Source organism: Peromyscus maniculatus, chromosome 3 (genome assembly GCF_049852395.1).
Source record: "Peromyscus maniculatus bairdii isolate BWxNUB_F1_BW_parent chromosome 3, HU_Pman_BW_mat_3.1, whole genome shotgun sequence".
Classification (NCBI taxonomy): Eukaryota; Metazoa; Chordata; class Mammalia; order Rodentia; family Cricetidae; genus Peromyscus; species Peromyscus maniculatus.
This window is the reverse complement of record NC_134854.1, coordinates 55,511,877-55,538,535: the sequence shown is the minus strand read 5'-3', so window position 1 is coordinate 55,538,535 and position 26,659 is coordinate 55,511,877. Positions and strand designations below refer to the sequence as shown.

At 39.4% G+C, this 26,659-nt stretch overlaps 1 protein-coding gene across 1 annotated transcript in view; it reads right to left on the bottom strand.

Annotated features, from left to right (window-relative positions):
• Positions 1 to 12,894, bottom strand: part of Mtpn (myotrophin) — a 31,407-nt gene extending 18,513 nt beyond the window's left edge. Inside the window, exon 1 of the mRNA XM_006990398.4 lies at positions 12,516 to 12,894. Within this exon, the coding sequence (XP_006990460.1) occupies positions 12,516 to 12,587 (72 nt within the window). The 5' untranslated portion in view covers positions 12,588 to 12,894. The remainder of the gene's footprint in view (positions 1 to 12,515) is intronic.
• Between the last annotated feature and the right edge of the window lie 13,765 nt (positions 12,895 to 26,659).

Sequence of the window (26,659 nt, the reverse complement as noted above, 5' to 3'; positions counted from 1 at the left end):
CCCTTTTCCTCTCCTGGGTAAAGGTTCTCAGTTATTCTGGCAGTCTACAACTTCTCTGTTTTCTCACCTCCTAGACCAGGAAAGACTTTTCTGCACACACGACTGTGAAAACAGTTCTCGAAAGACAAAGAGCTACAAATGGCCATGGCCTATATATATATACTTAATACCTGACATCAACTGGCTTAACAAAACAGATTTAACACAAAACACCAAATAAAATAGGAAAAAATTACTTTCAAGTAAAAATGTTGTTTAAAATGTTATTCTAAATTTTACTTATAAAAGTAGGCAAAGGTTAGAAAAGATGAAACTTGGTATCAGAAAAAGACCTACTACCCAACTTGATTTAACTAAAATATTTACTCTAAGTTAGGCACAGTTTTATTTGCTTGAGAAGAAGCAGGAAGTTATGAATGAATCAAAGAATTAGCTGCCTTTTGGGGAAGGCTAACATGTAAATAATGAGTGCCATTTAGTTTTGTGTCCTAAGAACAGCAAAATTATAGGAATTCAACCAAGGGAATGATCAAAAACTTACCTCCCTGGCAGTTTACCTTTCTGTGTGAATGGACTGTTCAGGTATGTGTGTCTGTCTTGTTAGATTTTAAAGGCCCTATTATAGGGGTCAGAGTGGACAACTTTTCCTTCTACCACCATGACTCACAGTATTGTCAAACCTCAACCAGAGGTACTGTGACTTTGCTTAGGATAACATAGTTTAGGCATATTTCACTATAAAACTAAGAATATTAATAAATGATAAAAGAGAACTCAAAGCAAAAAAGCAGACACATTTATTTTGTACTTTAAACACGTTTACATTAGTCGTGTGTCTTTATGTGGACAATAACATGGAAACAGCTCTGATGAGAGAAGGAAGCACCCTGGTTCTCTAGCAGATAAAGGCATGGCAGGCATGATTCAAAGACAGCAATACTTACTAGGTTTATTCTCCCAGCCTTCTGCAATCTGTGTCTCTTCTATATTCCTAATTGGTCTTAACATGGAATAGGCGCCACCACCGCCCAGCCTTAACATGGAATAGAAACATGCTTAAAAAAAATCTGGGGTGTGTGTGTGTGTGCGCGTGCCGTGCGCGCACAGGTATAGAAACTATCCTTATACAAATGGAACACCGTACAGTTTGTTTAAGGACACCACTCAAATCTTGTGTGGCATACATTTAAGAGCCAGAGTTTCTCCTTTAACTCCCAGATCTTTTATATGGATCTTAAACTACACTAGGTTAGAAATATAGATAGAAAAAACATTTTAAATTAAATGGCCATCTGACTCCGGCTGTTAGCCTTTTTAGGCCCTTTCTTCAGATGAAAAGAAACAAATAATTTTCTCCCATTCATTTCCAAATGTGCACACTTTGTGAAACCAAGATCTAAGGCATGAGTTCATATACTGTATTGTCACAAAAGACGAATGGCCCCCAAAGCTACTCAAAAGCAGGCTATGTGTGACAATTTTGTAGGACAGCATGTAAATTAACACTGGACACCTGAGTGAGTAGAAAGCAAACAGCAGATGTATTAAATTTACCAAATTCTACAGCTGAGCCAATGCTCCTAGCCATTCAGTCAGTGCTAAGTATTTCCTGTCCTATTTAGAATAGATGGGAGTTCTTAATTCTTAAGGTCCTTTTGAGAAGAATATTCTGGCCCATCATTTCCTACCTTTCCCCATGTGTACCTTATTTTCTCACCCTATCTACCTCACTAACTAAAACGTTTACCTTAGAATGTAATTTTGCAGAGACTGACATCACTGTACCAGCGGTGGTAAGAGTGCAGAGCAGTTCCAGCACAGTTCCAGAGTGATAATTACAGCAGAGCAGTGTGTTCAAATTTACCTTTGACGGTAAAGCAGCCAAAAGAGGTGAGAAAAGCTTTGATACTTTATCTGTAACTGCCTAATACAGAAAAACTGACAGCAAAAAGTAAAAAGGTATGATATATAACTCCAACCCTTTCCCTGTTTTCTAAAAAGTTAGTTGGCATATAAACAAATATGAATCTTCAATGTTATTAACTTAAAGTTTAATAACAAAGTTCATTTAAAGTAATGAATAGTAACCCCCACAACTATAATTTACTTAATAGGCACATGCTCAGTTAATGTAATATATAGTAACGTAGCCTCTTAAAATCCTTCAAGTGTTTTGAAGGCTAGTTCTTACTCCTAGTTAAAATCATGCCGCTAGTGATCACCTTCTACAGTTGAGCAGGGCACTCATTTCAGGTTGCTTCCTAATTGAGAGGTAGTTGACTGACAAACTACTTAAGGAACACTTCCAGAGTGGGTAGTGACGGCTGTGGATCTTGCAAGAAAGAAACTATTCACAGGAACAAATAAAACAAAATATCACATTTAAGAAGGAAGATTACAAAATCTGGTGACCAAGAACTTCTGGGATTTTTATCCTAGGACCATTCAGGTTCTAGAAGGATATGTATTGATGGTGTGAAAAATAAAATGTGCTACAAAAAATTTTAGATGTAAAGAAATGCAATGCTTAGCTGTTTAAGTATTTTAAGACAATAAAAGGTTTTAAATATCTATCTTTCTGACTACAGTAAAAAGGGTTTGAAGAAGAACCCATGAAGTTAAGACCCCAATCTTATTCCCCTACTTATGCACTTACTTCAACTCAGCATTTTTTTTTTTTGTTGTTGTTAAAAAACCAGTTAAGGGATTCAAATTATGGTAAATTCTTAAATTTTATACAGCTAGTTTGTTTGCTAAATGACCCTTAATTTTTCTCCTAAGGTCTAAAAGTTGTTAGTCATACATTTTGCAACTAAAATAGTAATTTGTTTTTAAAGAAAAGTTTTATTTGTGGTATATAACTAAGAGTTGAGTAGCCAAAGGCATGAAGAAACTCACCAAATTAAGAAACAAAATCAAAATACTATGGTTCTCAGTTTGGGGGGAAAAAATCAAAATGTAGCTTCATTCACAAGATACAAACTCAGTGATCCATAGTTACAATTCCTTCTTAAAAAATTCTGGCAGCCTGGAAAGTATCTGCTATTTGATTCAGTTGATTATGGATCTAAGAGCTGTATTTGTAAATAAACGTATTGACAAGAAGGAAACAAGTGGGAAAGAAGACGACTTTACTGTCTCACCTCCAGTCATTGTAATTCTCAAACATTCTCTGAATAAGGGTGGGAAAGAACAGGAATGTTCTTCTGGAATGACTCAGAGCTGAGCTGAAATCCTGTCCTGCTGTGACTTAGCTGGGAAAGCTAGGGAAAGTTACTCAATTCCCACTTCCCTAAGTGTAAGATGAGGGTTAGGCTGACCTGCGTAGTTAAAGGATGTGTTATCTATATGTACATTGCTGTGCTGACTATATACATACAACACAGTACTCAAAGAAGGGGCATTCTTTTCTCATTCCTGGAATTCTGATTTAAATCTGGTATTTTACAGTGTTTATTCTTCTTTCTACTGGAACCAAATATATATTTATCATGGATTTTATAGCATCTACTTTTTTTATAGAGTTGTATTTTATTAACAAAATGTAAAGCTCCTCAGTTTTATTCATAGTTCATGTATTTAAGAAAAACAACTTATTTAGAACTCATACAATCACTGTATTTGCTGTTTCCTTGTACATTCAAATGAACCCCCGAAGAACACATATCCTTAGAAGCATTAACTTTTGTTGTGTTCATGCTTATCTAATATGCCGGCTGGCACTGTAGGTGCTCAACTGGTATTTGTTGAATTAATTATGAATGAACCAGTGAAAACTGTGTTAACTAGCCTTCTCTTTCACTGCTGGAGTTAGAAATCAAACCAGGTCATGGGACTGGCACCAGAGCTGGGGAGAGAATTCTAGAATATTTTGCTGAACATTTTGACAGCTGAAAAGATTCTCTAGAAATTCCTTTCAGTTTAAGAACGTAGGTTAATTTGTTTGCACATTTGTGAATAAAGATTTCTAGTGCTCAATTTATAGACTAATTCCACATCTCTTGCCTAAGGTTCAAATTCACTAGAGACTATGCTTTTTCGTTTAGAGAATTTTAGTTCAACATCTCTTCCATCTATCCACACATGGCTTTCTATGCTTTGGTTTTCATTACAGTTCAACATCTTTCAACCATAAGGATTTCTGAAATGGATTTTTGGAAACATCCTCAAAATAAAACTTCTATTTTATCATGTATCCTACTTATTTTAGATGTCAAAATCTTGATGATAAAGAAGAATTTTAGTCTACTGGATGAATTCACTTTTTTTTTTTTTAACTTCAGTCTTATGTAAAGATGAGTAATCTATGGCTAATGGGTTAAATCAAGCCTAGTGTCTATTTTTGGTAAATAAAGTTTTATTGGAACACAAATAGCACATTCAACTGTTCAGTTGTTTACATACTATCTATTCCTGCTTCTGCACAACACCAGAGATAGAGACCATATGGTTGACAAGTCCTGAAATAAGTACTAACTGGTCATTTATGAAAACAAAGCCAAGTTTGCCAGCCTCTTGCCTTACTTCTCTCTAAGCCTTCACTTAGTAAATAATCTGCAGGCAACATAAATAGCAAACATTACTGCACAGCTGCAACATGTAGTGAAGATGTCGCTCTTTTTAGACATGTTTACTGTCTCTTTAAAAATTGCATAAAATATGAGTTGGCAACATCATGATCCTGTCTCAGATGAGAATGCTGAGGCTTCAACAGGTGCTTTTATGTTACTATTAGGAAAAAAAAAGACTAATGATTCTTAATTTTCATAAAGCATCAAGAGCAAAACTTTACTTTCAAGTATGATGGGTGATTTTGGAAACATTTGACTAAAATTCCAAAATGATGGTCACAAGACAAAGTCAAAACGGACAAGATATGTAGACAACTACTGTCACTAAAATCATGAGAACTGCATAAAGTTCACCAAAACAACCACGATTTTGAACACTACAGGCTATTTCTAAGAAAAGAAAGAATACCATTATACCAATTAGAGGTATATATGGTAAACCCACTTGAAAAAAAGAAAGGAAGGGCTAGCTTCTCCAAATAGCAATCCAATCAAACCAAATTTAGCTGACCTGTATGTTAGATAAGAGAAATGTGACAATGACTGGGAATACAATAATTCCTTTTTTTTAAAAAAAAAGATTATCTCTATCTTTAAAAAAGTACAAACGAAAAACAAAAACCCAGAGGAGTTGGCAACTAAAAATGAGCAATAAAAGCCCATTCAGACTGACTAAGAAGTGTAACACTGACAGAACTGCTGAGCAGGTCCACGACATGCAGAAGAGTAAGGCTTACAGTCAAGAAATAAAAAATGAAAATCCACCATAAGAACAACCTGGACAAAAGAAGAGATGCCACTACTGTGGTTTTTCTAAACCGAGTGTTTTCTTGTGGCCGCTGCATCCTTTACTGGCCTTCACTGTGCTTAAGCTTCTATAATCAGCTCTAGTCAGAAGCATCCCATTAGTCATATTTGGGTTTTGCACCCATTTCCTGTGTGGGCAGGAGAAAGCAAGTTATTTCTTGGATTTTGTTGTGGTGTGGGCCAGGCTTCACATTTCATCAAGATTCATATTGTACAGCAGGGAATCCACCAGATCAGAAAGGGGCTTCAATTGTTTACGAGGCTCCTCTCACAAGACAAATGCTCCACTGGACATGGTATCTCAGAAGACTAGCTGAAGCCTTCTGGGGTTAGGAAAGCAGCCTAGTTCTCAGGAGCACTATCTAGATATATAAATATACTAACCATATACCATATACTAAAACATATAAATAGTACCAACTACTCAACACCTATAAAGGCACCTTTTGGGTCTCCTTTTTCTTTTTTAAAGCAGCCATTAAAGCAACACTTGAACTCTCATTGCTCTCCTACTCCCCTTCTCCTTTCTCTGGCTATTGTCTACTAGGATTTATTCTGCAAAGTTACAATGTGTCAGTTAACTCCGGCTCCCAAAAGTTCAAGAAACTCTACCACACAAACTCAGCAAGAAAGCTCTGTATGCTGAGATGTAACACTGTTATAACTGCACAAGTCAGGAGCTTTGTTGAACAAAACACATGAACAAAAACTTGAATATAAACAGTGATAGGATCTGGAAGGAGTTTGTGTTCCCTAAGGGTTCATGTGCTAAAAGCTTGGTTCTCAGTACGGTGGTGTGAAAGCTGACGGAATTTTGGATGTGTGGTTTCTACTATATTATACAAGGCTACGTGCTGCCCCTGGGGAGGGATTTAGGTAGTTCTTGGAGAGAACAACTATCAAAGCCTGAGTCTGGCCTCTATCAGTTCTCTAACCTAGCTTAATGTTATGTGGCTGGTTCTCCACGCTTCCCCAACTCTTAATCTTGCCATGCACTATGATGTGACATAGCCAATAGGGACCTCACTAGAACTGAGCCAGAGTCGGCTCCATGCCCCTGAACCTTCAGAACCGTGAACTAATTCAGCCTCTACTTTTAATACTAAGTTAGATGCTTTAGGTATTTCATTCTAGCATGTTAAAAAGCTGATCGACAAAAGCAGAAATTTACCAAGCAGATAGAGTAGGACAAACCCCCAACATTCCCATAGAAGGAGTAGCTAGGATAAAGTACTCCATTAGAAAACACAATAGCCGGTTTTGAAAAAATTCATTCATTTCAGATAAAACTGAATTGTAGTCCCAATTCTAGTAGCAAGGTCCTAGTTAAGGCTTTTATTAACATCCAAGTTTTCCTTATGTAAGAGTTGGACTAGATGATAATAACAATGTCAAAATTCAGCATACAAAGTAATGAACTTTATCATGAAATTTCACACATATCTATCAATAAACTTTGTTCTAATTGGTCCTTTTTCCATTGCACCCCACTGGTTCCTCTCCTTTCTCCAATGTCCTCCCTTTGCATTCATGTCCTATGGCTCCTATTACCCTATCTTTGCCCCCATCCCCTTCTAATTTCTTCCTTTCTTCTCAAGATCCCCCTTCTGGTTCCACAGCCTACACACAATTTTAAATGTTTTACATGTGAGAGAAAAATAGTACTCGTCTTTCTAAGATTTGCTTACTTAACATAATGATTTACAGTTCCACTCACTTCTCCGAAAATGTTATAATTGCACTTTTCTTTATGACTGTATAAATTCTATTCTAAGCATGCACATGTGGTGATATTGTGTTCCCCAAAATATTGTGCACCCTAATAAAATTGTCTGGGGTCAGAGAACAGAACAGCCACTAGATACAGAGGCCAGAAAATGGTGGCACACATGCCTTTAATACTATCACTTGGGAGGCAGAGATCCGCCTGGATCTCTGTGAGTTTAAAGCCACACTGGAAACAGCCAGGCATGGTGACTCACGCCTTTAATCCTGGGAAGTGATGGCAGAAAGCAGAAAGATATTTAGATGTGAGGACAAGGAACTAGAGCTGGTTAAGCTTTTGGGTTCTGAGCAACAGTTCAGCTGAGATTCATTCTGGATGAGGACCGAGAGGCTTCCAGTCTGAGGAAACAGGATCAGCTGAGGAATTGGCAATGTGAGGTGGCTGTGGCTTGTTCTGTCTCTCTGATCTTCCAGCATTCACCCCAATAACTGGCCTCAGGTTTGATTTTATTAATAAGACCCTTTAAGATTCCTGCTACTGGTTTCCGTCAATGGACTGTAACTTGGGATATGTAAGCCAAATCTCTTCCTCCTCAAGTTGCCTTTGGTCATGGTGTTTCAACACAGTAATAATAACCCTAACTAAGACACCATGACAGTCACAATATTATATAATTCAATAAACTACACTCCTATTTTACTAGTCCAAATAAATAACAGAAAGGGACTAACAGCCAAGTCACAAGATGTTTGTAGATCAAATAGCTAAAAATCAAGATACACTGGGACCAATATTTACATGACAAAAAATTCCTTAATTTACTGGACTCACACAATCTGTAAATAGGCCAACTAGCTAATTTTAAAAAATGAACAACAGGTACAAATAAGAAATGAGAATCCAGTAAGAAATGTTGTGGACACACCTTAACTGTAGGATCAGAAAGAGTAAGGCAGGGGGAACCTAAGTTCAAGGCCAGCTTAGACTACAGAGCAAGTTCCAGGACAGAATGGACTAAAAAACAAGACCCAAAACCAAAGAAGGGGAGAGCACAGGACAGGAAAGAAAAAGAAAAACAAGCAGGGAAAGAATACAAATGGTTAACAATGTTCTAAAATGTTCAATTTTTAATGAAATATAAATTAAAGCAACATACCTTTTTTTAAAAAATCTATCCAATGGTAAAACCAAAAAGTTTAGTGATACTCAGGACTGTTCATAGCGCATTGTCCATGTGCACCTAAATCCATGAAACTTTTTAGACTCAAAATATGGATCTATTCTCAAAAGTTGTTAAAATACAAACATGATCACTATAATATTGTTTAGTGCAAAAACTGGAAATAAAAAGCTTATCATAGATATTTATAACATACCCATACAATAAAATATCATGTACCATTTCAGAGTAATTAATTAATTTCAATATATAGCATCTTTAAGATAAATTAAGGAATTAAGGAGAACAAGTAGAGAGTGTTTAAAAAACTTTTAAATGGGGGGAAATGGATAAGTAAATGAATTTCCAAAGTTTTTCTGATATGAACTACACAAACCGCTTTAGATGGCTAACTTTGTTCAGAGGCCTGGCTAGTCCTCAGGCTTGGACAAGAAGTACTTATCCACTGGACCATCTCTCTAAGCCCCTCATTTTACTTCTTAAGATTATTAGGATAGTAGGATTATGAACTAATTTTTGTCTTTTGTATATTTTTGTTGAAAGATCCTTTGCTATTATTTCATCTGAGAAAAAAGATAAAGTATAATAGAAAGATAAATATTTATATTGTACTAAATTTTCTGTTTTTACTGATAGCAATTCTATTTCTGAAGAGCTGAATAAGTTTTCTTACAGGCTCACCATCCAAGCTGTTGAAAGAAAAGCACTCTGCTAATTTAAAAACGTTTAAAAAAGTAAACAAAATGACATAAAACAACAAATGTAAGATGACTACATCTGGACCACTTTAAAACTGCCTACTCCCCGTACTCCTTTTTTTTTAGAAAAGTGAAAAAAGATCTAGATTAGATTGGCTACATTTCTTGGATTCAATGGGTCCAATCTTTTACATGGTGCACAACTGTTGCTTCCCAAGCCTATTAGTGTCAAAGGCTAATGTAATTAGAATGGGGCTGGAGAGAAACCACAGAGAAAGGGAAGTTAGAGACCTAGTGTATAGTGTTTCACAGCCGGTGAAACAGAAGTACACGTAAACAAGAGAGGACATGTATTAGAGCTGGTAGAGCTGCTGACGTCTACGGGCTACTCACCAGCACAACTCACAAGCACTCCCCCAAGGAACCGTGGATCCTCAAAGGCTATGGTAGAGTATCTCTCTAAATAGCCTCAAGGGACCATTACCATCCTGCCCTACTCTTTTTAATTTTTATCAACACAGTAGCAACATATCCCCCTAGCTATCTGAGATTGTTTAGAAGTGAAGGCCAAGAGCATGTGAAGAGGTTACTATCAAGGAATTTTGAAAGCCCTTCATAGCCTGTGAAAGTGAGTTCAGACTCAGTCCTACTACCCACTCGAGAGCTTCACGATCTTGGACAAATTACTTATCTTACCTAAAATGTCTACTACTCATGGGTTGATGTGTTAATAATATCTGTATATTACATCACAATAGTCAAATATATAAAATGTTAAGAACATACTCTTAAAGTGTTAAGCAATTATGAATAGGAATCTCAGTAATTTAGTTATCCATTTCTTCCTAGGCTAACACACAATATTACCTTTTTCTGGATTGTTGTTCAGGATCACAACTACAAACATAAATAACAAGCTTATGATTATACAAAAAATTTCCACAAGTTACCAAATAATCATCTTACAGACACATACTGTACAAGACAGTTTGGTGAGAATTTAAGTTTACCAGATACTTGCCTTTATCCTAATTATTTCTAAACTGTTGCAAGTAAATAAAAAGCCCTCTCTGTCTACATTCATTGTCAGGACTAAGTTCTTCTAGCAAGCCTCGTATTTTCTTAATGGGCTGACTCTAAGCCTTAGTGAGCTAAGAAAATGGAAAAAACACAACTACTTCAAAGCAGACTGATACAGCTTTTAAAAAAATGTGTATGCTTTAGATTCAGACAGCCTTTGATTTAAACCCAAGTTGGGCTAGTAGTCTGAAACCTTGTTGAATTAACTCCTCCAAATCTTAATTTCCTCATTCTTAAATGAGGATATAGAAACAGGATGGTAAAAAAAAAAAAATTGAAAATTAGTTAAAAAAAAATCTCAGAGTGCTTTCTACTACCGTGTAACATACAAACTAACCAGTGACTGGTAATTACTATTACATAACTAGTGAGGTTTATTAAAATCATGGCTAAGGGGAAGAATTTCTTACTAGGAACATAGACTTTAATGTGTGAAACTCCTTCGGGTTATCCTGGAGCTGTGAAGATGAAAAGAACATAGCATCTAATACCCAGAGGCTCAGGGCTAAGGAAGGATAAACACACAGCAAAATCACAGCGACCTGACAAATGAAGCAGCATTAAGAAGCTGAGTTCCCTTTCAAGTTGAACTGTTTCCTGGAAGAGGTGATAGATAGGCTAAGAGGACAAACATGAATTCACCAGCTTGAAGACTAACTTGTGAAGCTGACTTGGCCAAACAGGGCTTAAGTGCACATGGACTACTGCAAGAAATACAAGTCAGGGTCTGGAAGAGAGCTTCCAGACAGGTGAGAAAAACAATCCCTGAACACATCACAATGGCCCAGTAGACCAAAAGAAAGGGGAGCTGGAAGAAGTGACACAGAGTCACAAGACGTAGACTCTACCATCAAGTTAGAGAAGGAAGTTCACTGAGAAAAAGAACATGCTTAAATAAACCCTGATCCCTTCAGTTAACTAAGATGAGCAGCATGGGGACTGGGCAAAGCAAGAAAACAGAGTGTGGGCTGACTTGAAGTGGTGCTAAGACTGGAGAGTGAAGCCAGGTAGTCTTGACAACCCTCAGATATGGAGGGAAATCCCCCAGTTTCCAGTTGGGATGAATGGTTCGGTTATGAAGTTAACGGGAGACAATAGAGACGGTTTCAAGCATGCTATGGTAACTACATTCAGTTAGTCTTACCAGTGTTTTGTATTCCAATCACTTAGGTTGGAGCAGGACAGGAAAAACAAAGGCAACTCATTTTGAGAGCAGTGTGGCGCTCCACTACTGGTTGATGTATTCTTCTTTTACCCTCCATTGAAAGAAGTTGTGATTCAGGTTTCAGTCTGCTACCAGCTAAGGCAGTTCACATACATGTGAACATCCACAACTAAGCAGATCAAATACATGTGAAAAGTCTAAATTGTGATGCCATTAAGTGGAGAAAAGACTACAGCCTTGTATAATGATGTGGTTGTTTTAAAACAATCAAAACCCCCCAAACTGCTTCTGCTTGCCTCCTAACACAGGCCTATGAAGCAGGACACCACTGCTCACACCTTTTAAGAATTGAAATCTCGACCACAGGCTCACACTTTTGGAAGAGGACCAAGATGCTCACAGTTGTCATAAAATTATACTTTCAGAAAATAATTTTAAGTAATATTAAGTTCTTTTTATAATTAAAAAGGTACAGTTTTAAGGTCCAAGGGCAGGTTAGCTTAGAACTTTTCAAGTCCCTCACAAAGTGAATTTATTTCTATTAATTTGGGTTTCGACTGGAATTTGGCTTTCTTAATCCTATATTTTTTGTTTACCCTCAAATACAGCATGAGTAGACTGAAGTACTATTTACTACACACATACAGACTCCAGATGAAATCAATGGAGTACCCAAATAAAATGCTTTTGAAAAACTCCTCCGACTACCTAACCACTACAGATGCCAAATGACAACCTTATCACCCGAAGCGAGTCCTAAACACATACACACACATATATATATATATACATACTGTGTGTTGGAGGAGAGGGAAAAGGCCACACCCAAAGTTAAGACTTCACAGTGAAGTGACACCAAGTTTCAGGAATTGAACTACGGCTCTTCGGGGGGGGGGGGGGGAGCGCACTCGCTAACTTTCACGGTTAACGAACGTCTCTGGATTCTTTCCATTCCCACCAGGCCCCCAAGTTCAAGAACGAAATCGTTCCGGATTCTAACTGCTTAGGTTACTTCTCAGCAACCCGCAAGCCCAAGATGGAGAACCGCCTCATTCAAAGGCAGATTCCAGTAACCGGTCTCTTGAACAGAGACCACCAGGGCGCCGGTTACCCGCGGAGGAGGCGGGCGGTCAGGAAGGCCACAGCCGTCGTAGCGGCACCGGTTACCTGGCACCGATCGGCCGCAGAGTTCCAGGCCCTTCGGCCTCCAGGAGTCTCCCCGGCCCGCCTGGCTCCCGGCGCCCCGTGGGCTTCGCGGCCACGCCACCCCGGCGCATCCCCGGCTCACCTTGGCCACATAGTCCTTCACCTCGTCCAAGTCTCCGTTTTTCAGGGCCCACATGAACTCCTTGTCGCACATCGCTGCAGCGGGTGGGCCGGCAGGCCGGGCCGAAGTGGCGGGTACGCGCGACGAGGGGACACGAGGAACCGACGCGCCTCAGGCCGCCGCGAGGGCGAGGCTGCGGGCCGCAACGACCGTTGGGGCGGGAGAAAGTTCTTTTGCAGCCGCTGGGCCCAGCCGAACAGGTTCCGCCTGGCTGGGGGAGAAGCAGGACGTTTGCACTTCCGGTTCACGCCCCGCTAGGACCCGCCTGCGACTTCCTCTTCCTCTTCCTCTCCACGGCACGCCCGGCTCTGGACCCCGCCCCGGCGGCTTACCTCGGGGAGGGTCAATTGTGCGCAGACTCAGTGTCCTGCCTTGCGGGCGCAGAGGAGGGGCGTGGTCCAGTGGGCGGGGCCGGGAGGCTGAGTGACAGAGATCCCGGAGGTCACGAACGTCAGGGGTTAAACCTGGGAAAGGTTACAATGTTTTGGGTGAGATTAGGACATTTCCACTCCACTACAGAAGGGAAAATGTTAGTATTCGAGGGCTCACTTTCTAATAATGCCAAGAAGTGTTTACTTTAGATCGTCTCCGTCTCTTTTTACCACTTTAAATCATTAACAAAAAGAGAAACGAAACAACCCACTCTCAAAAAAAATTGAGAATTTCATCTATACATATAACGTATTTTGATCAAAACCACTCCCTATTTTCTCTTCTCCTTTCTCTGCTCATCCCACCACCACTTTTCCTTCCCAATTATATGCCCACTCTCTTAAAAAAAAACTTATTTTTATTTATATATTGTGTTTTTCCTGGATGTTTGTATTTATGTGCATCACATGTGTGCTTCTGCCCAAGGAGGCAAGGAGAGGCATCAGATCTCAGGGAGCTGAAGTTACAGACTGTTGTGAGCCTCCATATGGACCATACTGGAAACCAAACCTGGGTCCTCTGCAAGAGGAGCAAATGCTCTTAACCATGTCTCCATCTCTCTCTCTCTCTCTCTCTCTCTCTCTCTGAGACCACTGGGTCCACTTTGTGCTTCCTGTGTGTGCATGCATGCATGCAGGACCTGCTTTATTTAGCCTTGAGGCCTCAGACTGAATTCCTGTTCTTAGACATCTTTGGCTGGGTAGGGCTCTGTCCTTTCTCTTCTCCCTCCCCATTACCATCCTGCCTTTTCTCCTTCCTTTCCTCAACTATGCAGTATTGTTTGGGACTCAAGACCCTGCTATCCAGAAGGAAATAAAAAGGAAAGAATAAAGCGGTTTTTGCTCAGAAGGAAATCTTCAACACAGTTAAGAAGACAACAATATCATCATGTTTATGTTTTCAGTTGTTTACTTAGGTGCATATACAGATCTACAGACATGGGAATGATTGTGCTACAGCATCCATGTAGAAGTCAGAGGTCGACTTTTGGGAAGAGTTTGTTGCTTCTACTACATGGGTCCTGGGGATTGAACTTAGGTCATCATCAGGCTTTGCTGCATGAATCTTTACTGTTTGCCCCATCTTGCCAACTCACTCATGTAACTTTAGCACATTAGTACTATGCATTACGTTCCGTGGTGGAAACACTCAGTGTGTGATAGGGATGGAAAGCTAACTCATTTTCCTGTTCAGCAAATGACACCTAACATGTTTAGTGTACTTTGCATTAAAATTTTGTGTGGTTTAAAAAGCATTCACTTTTTAATTGGTGGATACTATCTTATAATCTTAATGATTCAAACATAAGTATATACCAAGGAGCATTGAGAAAAAATCTTACTGGAACCATTATGCATATTAGATAATATTATCATTCAGTAAATAATTAAACCAAACTAGTTTACTTCTGTTCCACAAAGTACAGAGGTTAAAAGCACAAAGTGGAGTGAAGTGCATAGGTTTTTAAATATAAGATGCACTCTGACTGATTTTGTGTCATCTCCAAGTTATTTAATCCCTTTTGCCTCAAATTTTGGAGCAGAACAAGGCTGTTTGGTGAGTATGTGTGCATTTGCTATCATTTAGTAACAGCCGATAAAGACTTCCCACCACAAAGAAAACCTCTGAATAACTGACAACTGCTTATGTTGTTATACTTTTCATTTTGGCTCTGATGGTTGAGAGTACAAAACCACATGTCCATCAGTGACACCTCTCTGGAAGGAAACCTCAGTAAAAACAATGTGAGGCAAAATTTGATTCCTCACAAACTTTCCCAAGTGATCTCTGAGTTACAGGACATGGCAGCTTTTGGTTCATCACTAACCAAGACTTCTATGTGATCTACTTTTACATCCAGCATTTCATGAGATTGTCTCAAGCTTAGTATGTTTAAAAGGAATCTTGTCTGATAGATTATAAACTTCAATAACTTTCTTTTCTTCCTGGTTCTATAAATGGCCTTACCAACCACCCAGTCACCAAAACCAGAAACATGAAAGTCACAACACCTCCAGTTATTCCCAGCTTTCTCCCAACCCAGCCTTTGAAGTCCCTCAAAATACTTCAGAATTGGTTGACTTGTAGATTTCAGTACTGACCCATACGTTCACTCAAGCTGCCATCTCTCTGCTACAGAGATAGCTCTAGCAGATCTCAGTTTTGCTTTCATCCTGTTCCAGGTATCTTTTTTTTTTTTTTTTCCCACACAGAGCATTGCTGTTTTAAAGCTCAAACAGCATTCACTCCTTGTTTTAAGTGTCGAGCCGCTTCCGAGAGTACATCCTGTTTGCTGTGTCCATCAGATCAGGGCCCCTGTGATCTTCCCTGGAAAGCCTGACCCCATGATACCCCTCCCACCACTGCTTCTTGAGGTTTTAATCTCACCTTTTGTCTTTTTCAGGAAAAGCCATGCACACTCCAGCCTATGGCCTTCACGTGTGTTATTTCCTGTCTAGGATTCTAATTCTTGCTGGCTTGGAATTCGCTTGCAGATGTTACCTTGAAGCAAGCCTTCTAAAACTACTCACTTCAGTCATATAGCTCCCCCCACCACCCACTTTTTGCCAAGTCACAGTGTTTACCCAGAGATTTTCATTACTTTTTACTTACCTATTTTGGAAGATCTTTACAGCATTCAATAAATGCTTCCTTTTATCTGTCAATACCATTCTGGGTGCAAGAGAGAATTGCTCTTCCTGGATTCTTTGTAGCTGAGCAAGGTCATGGAACTAATTTTGGACTATTACTATAAGTACAAGTAATACGAGTCACTTTTAGGCTGGCTGGTTCAAGACTCTTCAGAACCCAGTTTTCCCTTCTGCTGTAGCAATGAACAATACTTCAGACAGTGACTACAAGGTAACTGGGGGTCCTGGAGGAGCATATGCACAGAGCTCGCCCCATCCTATGCTGAATGTGTAGTATGAACGAAATAATTCGTTGCTTTAAACCACCGAGACTTGGATTCTTCCCTGGAGCAGCACTGAGCCAATCTTGATTAATACAGAACTAATTTCCAGTTTGAAGAAGTGGCTGGAACAAAAGCAGTGAATGAATTACTCTGACTTAAGGACCAGGGAGTACACAGAAAAGGAAGTGATAGAAGTCATGAGGATGGGGATTCACATTCACAGGAGCAAAAGATTGGGAAGCACTATCATGAGAACAGTGCAGTCTGGAGGCAGATGATGTAATCCATAGGCTCGGAGCTGTAGTGGAGGAAGCTGGCACTGGGAGCACAGTTCTCTGTGTTGGTAAATAGTGATTACATAAAACAGTGCAGGGAAAGTTCAGCTTAGAAAATAACTGTCCAGTTTGCAAATAAAAATGCAAGTGAGCCTAAGGGATGCCTTAGCAGTTAAGGGTGTGTACTGCCCTTGGAGCAAGGAGTTCAGGTCCCAACATCCAGTTTGGGCAGCTTGTAACTAACTGCCTGTAACTCCAGCTCCAGTGATCCAGCGCCTTCTTTCGTCCTTCACTGTCACTGTCACTCATGTGTACATTCCTACACACAGATACAGACATATACACATAGTTAAAAATAAAATATTTGAAAAATGAATTCGATTATAGGGAGTCCAAAAATATGGAAATATGAACAACTAGAAGAAACAAGTGATTTTTACGTTTAATTATTAAAAATAAGCAAAAAAGAGAGGAGATGGGGGGAGAGAGGGTAACAAAGGCTGATTAGCATGTAAACTTGAGGACAGAACACATTCTAGATTAAAGTAGTATTTAAGTGAAACCTCTCAGTAGTACAAAATAGCACATGTATTGCTAGCCCAATAGGCTGAAAGACAAGAAAGAAATAAACAAGGAATGACAATGGCTGGGATTAGGACACATAGAGCTTACTTGGATTAACTGTAGAAGTAGCTGACTGAAGTTCTGAGAGTGAGGCCAGAATACCTGTCGTCATATTTATAAGAAACTGTGGATAGTCTTGAAATGACTAGGGACCTCTTCATCTGTGTATAGGAAGTTTGAGAAAGTTGCTTGAACTCTAAGAAGCACATATTCTCTGAAACTTACTCAAGATGACAAGTGAGATCAGGGAAAAGAGCCTTTCAGAAGGGGATAGCTAAGAACAGCCCAAAGCCATGACCTGCAGGAGGAAGGTGTTTTAGATTCGAACTGGGGCTTAATCAAAGACCATCCCCTCCCCCAAGGGGCTCCTTGCAATGCCTGTGCAAGGTTGCAAAATAGCCACAGACTATGATTGGTGTCTGTGCCCCACTCACTCTTCCTCTTTCTGAATGGGAGTGGTTATTGTGGTTATCATGCTGCCACATTTGTCTGCATACTAGGTACAGGGGAATGATACTTTGTGACTCAGTTCATATGTCTCCAGATCAACAAGAGGCATACAAACCCTACTGTGAGACCCTGGAAGTTGAGCTTTATAACTCTATTGTCCTGTGTGTTTTTGTAGTTCTGAAGATTTGAATTCAGGGTCTTTTCACATGCTGGCAAAGCACTCTACCACTGAGTTATGTTACCCAGCAAGCTTGATGCTCTAATAGCATAAAAATTTTTGGATTATTTTCCTTAAAAGACATTATACATTTATTTTGCATGTGGGAAAAAGCATAACCCCAATATCTAAGGACCAGAAAGGCAAACTGATTATCAATAGTTTTTTATCTTGCTTCCTCCTTTGGGGAGGTCACTTTTTAGTCCCTAAGGCTTAAGTGGGCACTTGTGAGTAGTTCTTGCAAGTGAGATGTGAACATTTAACATTTAAGAAAACACCCAAGCATTTGATAGGCATTGTGTGTTTTTGTAGCACTCTTTTCTAAACACAGTGGCAACCCTCAACCCAGGTTCTGGAGTAACCATGTCAAGAAGATTCCGTTACCCATAATAGACATGTAATATCATTGAGGAATGTTTTGTATTGAATGCCACTAAAATTTCAGGCATTGTATGCCATGGTGAAATAACACAGTTCATCTTGAATAATAAAACTACTACTTATCTATCTCTTGCATTACAGTGAAAGATGTCATAATATACTACAGGATAGATGTTGTTCGACACCCCAGCCTCTAGGGTTTGGGCCCAAGGGCACAACCCTGTGCCCCCACACCACCACCCATTGCAGTCCCAGTTTTAGGCCAGCAGGCAGGTATCCTGCAGGCAGGTCAGACTACCACCCCCCCCACCAGACCCTGTAACCTACAAGCCCCACCCCTCCCAAACCTACCTACCCTCTGAGACTACAGTTGCTCCCTGAGACAGAGCCCACCAGTGCTGATTGGACTAAGAGCTGTTCCCTGAGACACAGAATCCATCAGCACTGATTGGACCAAGATCTCTGATTAGACCAAGAGCTTCCCATTGGACCAAGAGTATCGATTGGACCAAGAAAGGCTCCCTCAGACACAGACACTGCTTGCACCAAGTGGAGGCAGAGATGGGTAGACGTCAGTGCAAAAATACAGTCAACAACATAAAGACCAATATGGCACCATCAGAACCTAGTAGTTCTACATCAGCAAGACCTGAACATTACAAAGCAGAAGAAGCAAAAGAAATTGACCTTCAAATGACTGTAAAAAAATGATAGAGGCCTTTAAAGAGGAAATGAAAATTTCCTTTAAAGAAATCAAAGAAAAGACAAACAAAAAATTGGAAGAAATCAACAAATCCCTTAAAGAAAACCAAGAAAAAGCAATTAAACAGGTGAAGGAAATAGTTCAAGATTTGAAAAATGAAATATAGATAATAAAGAAGATAGAAACTGAGGGAATGCTGGAAATGGAAAATCTGAGTAAATGAACAGGAACTACAAATGCAAGCACAACCAACAGAATGCAAGAGATGTAAGTTGAAGATGCGATAGAGGAAATAGATTTGTCAGTAAAAGAAAACACTAAAGCCAACAAAGTCATAACACAAAACATCCAGGAAATTTGGGATACCATGACAAAGCCAAACATAAGAATAATAGGGATAGAAGAAGGAGAAGAATACCAACTCAAAGGCACAGAATATATATTCAACAAAATCATAGAAGAAAACTTTCCCAACCCAAAGAAGGAAATGCCTATGAAGATACAAGAAGCTTACAGAACACCAAATAGACTGGATCCAAAAAAAGTCCCCTTACCATATAATAATCAAACCCATAGATTTACAGAATAAAGAAAAACTAGTAAGAGCTGCAAAGAAAAAGGGCCAAGTAACATATAAAGGCAGACCCATCATAATAACACCTGACTTCTCAGTGGAGACTCTGAAAGCCAGAAGGTCCTAGACAGACGTTATGCAGACACTAAGAAACCATGGATACCAACTCAGACTATTCTACCCAGCAAAACTCTCAATCACCATAGACAGAGTGAACAAAATATTCCATGATAAAATCAGATTTAAACAATACTTAGCCATAAATCCAGCCCTTCAGAAAGCACTAGAAGGCAAAATCCAACCTAAGGAAGTTAGATACACCCATGAAAACACAGGCAATTGATAATCCCACACCAAAAATACCAAAGAAGGGAAACACACAACACTACCAACAAAAAAATAACAGGAATTAAAAATCACTGGTCATTAATATCCATGGTCTCAATTCACCTATAAAAAGACATAGGCTGACAGAATGGACATGAAAACAGGATCTATCCTTCAGCTGCATACAAGAAACACACTTCAACTTCTAAGACAGACACAACCTCAGAATAAAAGGCTAGGAAAAGACTTTCCAATCAAATGAACTTAAGAAGCAAGCTGGTATAGCTATCCTAATATCTAATAAAATATACTTCAAGCCAAAGTCAATCAAAAGAGATCAGGAAGGACATTACATATTTATCACAGGGAAAATTCACTAAGATGAAGTCTCAGTTCTGAACATTTATGTTCCAAATACAAGGGCACCCACATTTGTAAAAGAAACATTACTAAAGCTTAAATCGCACATCAAACCCCACACACTAGTAGTGGGATATTTCAACACCCCACTCTCACCAATGGACAGGTCTGCCAGACAGAAACTTAACAGAGAAATAAGGGAACTAACAGACATTATGACTCAACTGGACTTAATAGATATCTACAGAACATTTCACCCTAACACAAAAGGATATGCTTTCTTCTCAGAACCCCATGGAACTTCTCTAAAATCAACACATGCTCATTCACAAAGCAAATCTCAACAGATACAAAAAAATTGAAATAACCTCCTGTATTTTATCGGACCACCATGGCTTAAAGTTATATTTCAACAACACAAATTACAGAAAGCCTATAAACTCATGGAAACTGAATAATGCCCAACTGAATCACCAATGGATCAAGGAAGAGATAAAGAAAGAAATTTAAAGATTTCCTAGAATACAATGAAAATGAATATATAACATACCCAAACTTATGGAACACAATGAAAGTGGTGCTAAGAGGAAAATTCATAGCACTAAATGCCCACATAAAGAAGTTGGAGAAATCTCACACTAGTGACTTAACAGCATACCTGAAAGCTCTAGAACAAAATGAAGCAAAGTCACCCAGGAGGAATAGATGCCAGGAAATAATCAAACTGAGAGCTGAAATGAAAAAAATAGAAACAAAGAGAACAATACAAAGAATCAATGAAACAAAGAGTTGGTTCTTTGAGAAAATCAACAAGATAGACAAGCCCTTACTGAAACTAAGCAAAAGGCAGGGAGAATATCCAAATTAACAAAATCAGAAATGAAAAGGGAGATATAACAATAGACAATGAGGAAATCCAGAGAACCATCAGGTCATACTTCAAAAACCTGTACTCCACAAAATTGGAAAATCTGAAAGAAATAGACAATTATCTGGATAGGTACCACATACCAAAGTTAAATCAAGACCAGATAAATTATTTAAATAGGCCAATAACCCCTAAGGAAATAGAAACAGACATTAAAAGTCTCCCAGCCAAAAAAAAGTCCCAGATCAGATGGTTTCAGCACAAAATTCTACTAGAATTTCAAAGAGCTAATACCAATACTCTTCAAATTATTCCATACAATAGAAACAAAGAATATTACCAAACTCTTTTTATGAGGCTACAGTTACCCTGATATCCAAACCACACAAAGATGCAACAAAGAAAGAGAATTGCAGACCAATCTCCCTCATGAACATTGATGCAAAAATACTGAATAAAATACCAGCAAACCAAATCCAAGAATACATCAAAAAAATTATCCACCATGATCAAGTAGGCTTTATCCCAGAGATGCAAGGATGGTTCAACATACGAAAATCTGTCAATGTAATACACCATGTAAACAAACTGAAAGAAAAGAAACCGCATGGTCATCTCATTAGATGCTGAAAAAGCCTTTGACAAAATCCAACATCCCTTCATGACAAAGGTCCTAGAGAGATCAGGAATACAAGGAACATACCTAAACATAATAAAGGCAATTTACAGCAAGCTTACAGACAACATCAAATTAAATGGAAAGAAACTCAAAGTGATTCCACTAAAATCAGGAACAAGACAAGGCTGTCCACCCTCCCCATATTTATTCAATATAGTATTTGAAGTTCTAGCTAGAGCAATAAGACAACAAAAGGAGATCGAGGGGATAGAAATTGGAAAGGAAGAAGTCAAACTTTCCCTATTTGCAGACGATATGATAGTATACATAAGTGACCCCCAAAATTCTACCAGGAAACTCCTACAGTTGATAAACTCCTTCAGTAATGTGACAGGATACAAGATTAACTCAAAAAAATCAGTAGCCCTCCTATATAAAATGATAAACGGGCTGGGAAAGAAATCAGAGAAACATCTCCCTTTACAATAACCACAAATAATATAAAATATCTTGGGGTAACTCTAACTAAGCAAATGAAAGACCTGTATGATAAGAACTTTAAGTCTCTGAAGAAAGAAATTGAAGAAGATGTCAGAAAATGGAAAGATTGCCCATGCTCATGGATTGGTAGGATTAACATAGTAAAAATGGCAATCTTACCAAAAGTAATTTACAGATTCAATGCAATCCCCATCAAAATCCCAACACAATTCTTCACAGACCTAGAAAGAACAATACTCAACTTCATATGGAAAAACAAGAAACCTAGGATAGCTAAAAGAATCCTGTACAATAAAGCAACCTCTGGAGGCATCACGATCTCTGACCTCAAGTTCTACTATAGAGCTATAGTAATAAAAACAGCTTGGTACTGGCATAAAAACTGACATGTGGACCAATGGAATCAAATCGAAGACCCTGACATAAATCCGCACACCTATGAATACCTGATTTTTGACAAAGAAACCAAAACTGTACAATGGAAAAAAGAAAGCATCTCCAACAAGCTGGCATAACTGGATGTCAACATGCAGAAGATTGCAAATAGATCCATATCTGTCGCCATGCACAAAACTCAAGTCCAAGTGAATAAAAGACCTCAACATAATCCAGTTACACTGAACTTGATAGAGGAGAAAGTAGGAAGTAGTCTGGAATGCATTGGCACAGGAGGCCACTTCCTAAATATAACACCAGTAGCACAGACACTGAGAGCAACAATTAATAAATGGGACCTCCTGAAATTGAGAAGTTTTTCTAGGGCAAAGGACATGGTCAATAACACAAAATGACAGCCTATAGAATGGGAAAAGATCTTCACCAACCCCACATCTGACAGAGGGCTGATCTCCAAAATATATATAAATTCAAGAAACTAGACATCAAAATACTGAACAATCCAATTAAAAAAGGGCTACAGAACTAAACAGAGAATTCTCAACAGAAGAATCTCGAATGGCTGAAAGACATTTAAGGAATTGCTCAACATCCTTAGTCATCAGGGAAATGCAAATCAAAACAACTCTGAAATACCATCTGACACCTGTCAGAATGGTTATGATCAAAAAACACTGATGTCAGGTTATGTTGGAGAGGATGTAGAGAAAGGGGACACCCCTCCACTCTTGGAATACAATCTGGTACAGCCACTCTGGAAATCAGTATGGAAATATCTCAGAAAATTGGGATTCAACCTACCTCCAGACCCAGCTATATCACTCTTGGGCATATACCCAAAAAATGCTCAATCATACCACAAAGACACATGTTCAACTATGTTCATAGCAGCATTATTCATAATAGCCAGAACCTGGAAACCACCTAGATGCCCCTCAACTGAAGAATAGATTAAGAAAATGTGGTACATATACACAATGGAGTACTACTCAGCAGTAACAAACAATGATATCATGAAATTTGCAGGCAAATGGATGAAACTAGAAAATATCATCTTGAGTGAGGTAACTCAGACTCAGAAGGGCAAACATGGTATGTACTCACTCATAAGTGGATACTAGATGTAAAGAAAAGGATAACCAGACTACAACCCACAGTTTCAGAGAAGCTAGCTAACAAGGAGGACCCTAAGAGGAACACATAGATCGCCCAGTGAAGAGGAAATAGATGAGATCTACATGAGCAAACTGGAGGTGAGGAGGGGTGTAATGGAAGGCAAGGGATGGGATATGAGAACAAAGGGGAACTGGACGTTTGAGCTGGAACAGGGACAGAGTGATAGAGCAAGGGAAGAGATACTATGATAAATAAAGACATCATGGGAATATGGAGAGACAGAGCGCTAGGGAAGTTCCCAGAAATCCACAAGGATGACCCCACCTTAGACTACTAGCAATAGTCTAGAGGGTACCTGAACTGGCCTATTCCAGTAATCAGATTAGTGAATACCCTAACTGTCATCATAGAGCTTTCATCCACTAACTTAAGGAAGCAGATGAAGAGATCCACAGCCGGGCACTAGGCCGGGCTCCAGGAGTGCAATTGATGACAGAGAAGAGGGATTCTATGAGCAAGGGACATCGAGGTCATGATGGGAAAACGTACAGAGACAGCCAGCCAAACCAGTGGAAACTCATGAACTGTGGACCAATAGCTGTGGAACCCCCATGGGACTGGACTAGGCCCTCTGTGTAGGTGAGAGAGTTGTTTAGCTTGAACTGTTTAGGGGGCCCCCATGCAGTGGGATCAGGATCCATCACTGGTGCATGAGTGGGCTTTTTGGAGCCCATTGCCTAGGGTGGAACACCTCGTGCAGCATTGGTGTAGCGGGGAGAGGTTTGGGCCTGCCTCAGTTTGGACCTGAATGTACCAGGCTCTGCTGACTCCCCATGGGAGACCTTGCCTTGGAGGAGGTGGGTAAGGGGGGAAGGCTGGGGAGCAGGAGGAGGGAGGAGAGGGGGAGCTGTGGTTGGTATGTAAAATGAATAGAAATTTTCTTAATAATAATAATAATAAAATAGATGTTGTTTGAATCTTAGATGGCATTACAATAAAAAAACCCAGATCCAGATATTGGGGGAAAGCTGAACGATCAGAGAAGCAGAGCAAGCCACAGCCAACCTCACCTCGCCAACTCCTCAGCTGATCCTGTTTCCTCTGACTGAAAGCCTCAGAGTCTTCACCCAAAAAGGTCTCAGCTGAACTGCTTTAGACCTGTTTCCTCGTGCCATATATACCTTTCTCTGCCCTGCCATCACTTCCTGGGATTAGAGGCAAGTGTTCTTCCTAGTACTGGGATTAAAGATGTGTGCCACTACTGCCTGGCTCTGTTTCCAGTGTGGCCTTGAACTCACAGAGATCCAGACGGATCTCTGCCTGCTGAATGATAGGATTAAGGGTGTGTGCCACCACTGCCTGACCTCTATATCTAATCTAGTGGCTGGCTCTGTCCTCTGATCCTCATGCAAGCTTTATTAGGGTACACAATATATCACCACAAGAAGATTAAAAAAATACATTTCTCATAGTTTTGAAGGCCAGGAAGCCTAAGATCAGATGATAGTTTGATTGAATTCTGGGGAGGGTCCATTTTCAGGTTTCCCCGGGAACGGAGGGTAAAGGGAGAGTTAATATCATATTAACTATGATATTCCCCAAATTGTTGGCTTGTAGTTGATTTCTTCTTTATACTTGTATAAACTTTCTAATTTTTTATAAATAAGTTATAATTTTATATCTATATAGGGTTACTTGAGGGACTTTATGATGATTACATTAAGTTTATAAAGACTGAGTTGAAAGGAGCAATGAAACAGGCCCAGTTCTATTTGATCTTCAACATAATGCAAACTTAGAACAAATATTCCATATACTTTAATCCAGTACCCCAAACCGTGCTGGGAATCAGGAAGAAAGTGATGATTTCAAATAAGCGCTCTGTAGTGGTTTAAATGAGAATGACCATCTCTTAATTAGGCTTATCATTGATGCAATGAAACACCATGAACAACACAACTTGAGGGGAAAAGCGCAACTTGAGAAGAAAAGAATTTATTTGGTTTATGCTTTCTCATCACCTTCAATGATTATTGAAAGACGTTGAGACAGGAACTCAAAGAGGGCAGGAACCTAGAGGCAGGAGCTGATGCAGAGGCCATGGAAGACTGCTGCTTACTGACTTGTTCCCCCTGCCTTGCTCAGTCTCCTTTTCAAAATAGAACCCAGTACTACCATCCTAGGGGTGGTCCCAGAGACAATGGGCTAATACATTAATCCTTCATTAATCACATTAAGAAAATGTCCTACAGGCTTACCTACAGCCCAGTCTTATGGAGCCACTTTCTCAGTTGAGAAACTAGCTTGTGTCAAGTTGGCATAAAACTAGCCAGTACAGCTCCACCTTCCCCCACTAGGCTCATATGTTTGCATGCTTGCCTCCCACTTAGTGGAAATGTTTGGGAAGGATTAGGAGGAATGGCTTTATTGGAGTAGGTGTGGCCTTGTTGACAGAGGTATGCCACTGGGAGTATGCATTGAGGTTTCACAAAAGTCCACACCAAACCCTGTCTCCCTGCTTTTCTCCCTGCCTGCTGCTTGCACATCAGGATATAAGAGCTCTCAGCTACTGCTCCTGTGCCATGCCTGTCTGCTTCCTGCCATGATGATCATGGACTAACCCTCTAAAGCCTCCAATTAAATGCTTTCTTTTATAAGAGTTGCCTTGGTCATGGTGTCTCTTCACAGCAATAGAACAGTATCTAAAACAAGCCTCCCTCTCATGGAAGGAACAGAATAAACAAATAAATTAGTAAGATAATTCAGCTCGGGTTAAGTGTTATGATGAAGCCTGAGAGGGCGTGTTTGTGGGAGGCCAACATTAGCTATATAGAGTATTGAAAGAAGGCTTGTCAGAGTGGGAACATCTAAGGTGAGACAAAGAGCAACTTGCCCAATTTTCTGCAGCAGAATATTCCAGGCAGATGGAACAGCAATCACAAAGTTCAAGGTAAGCATAGACTTGATAGAATCAGGGATTGGGCTGACTCTAATAGTAGAAATGAGTATGCAAAGAGTCAAGGCAAATTGTGATGGTAATTTGGACCTGCTGAATTGTTGTAAGAAGAAAAACACACATATAAAGTATTATTGATACCCTTCCAACATGCTGAAATAACACTAAGACAACGTAGAAAGTCTATGTGAATACAGCCTTCAATTCCCCATTTATCTTAAATTCTCTTTAAGTCACATATATTATTATGTAGACATAGTATCCTGATCGTTTTTTATAATTTTTATAATTTTTATGTTTTAGGAAGAGCTGTAGTGTTTGGATGGGAAATGTCTCCTACAGGTTTAAGCATTTGAACAGCTGATCTCGTGTTGGTGGCACTGTTTGTGTGA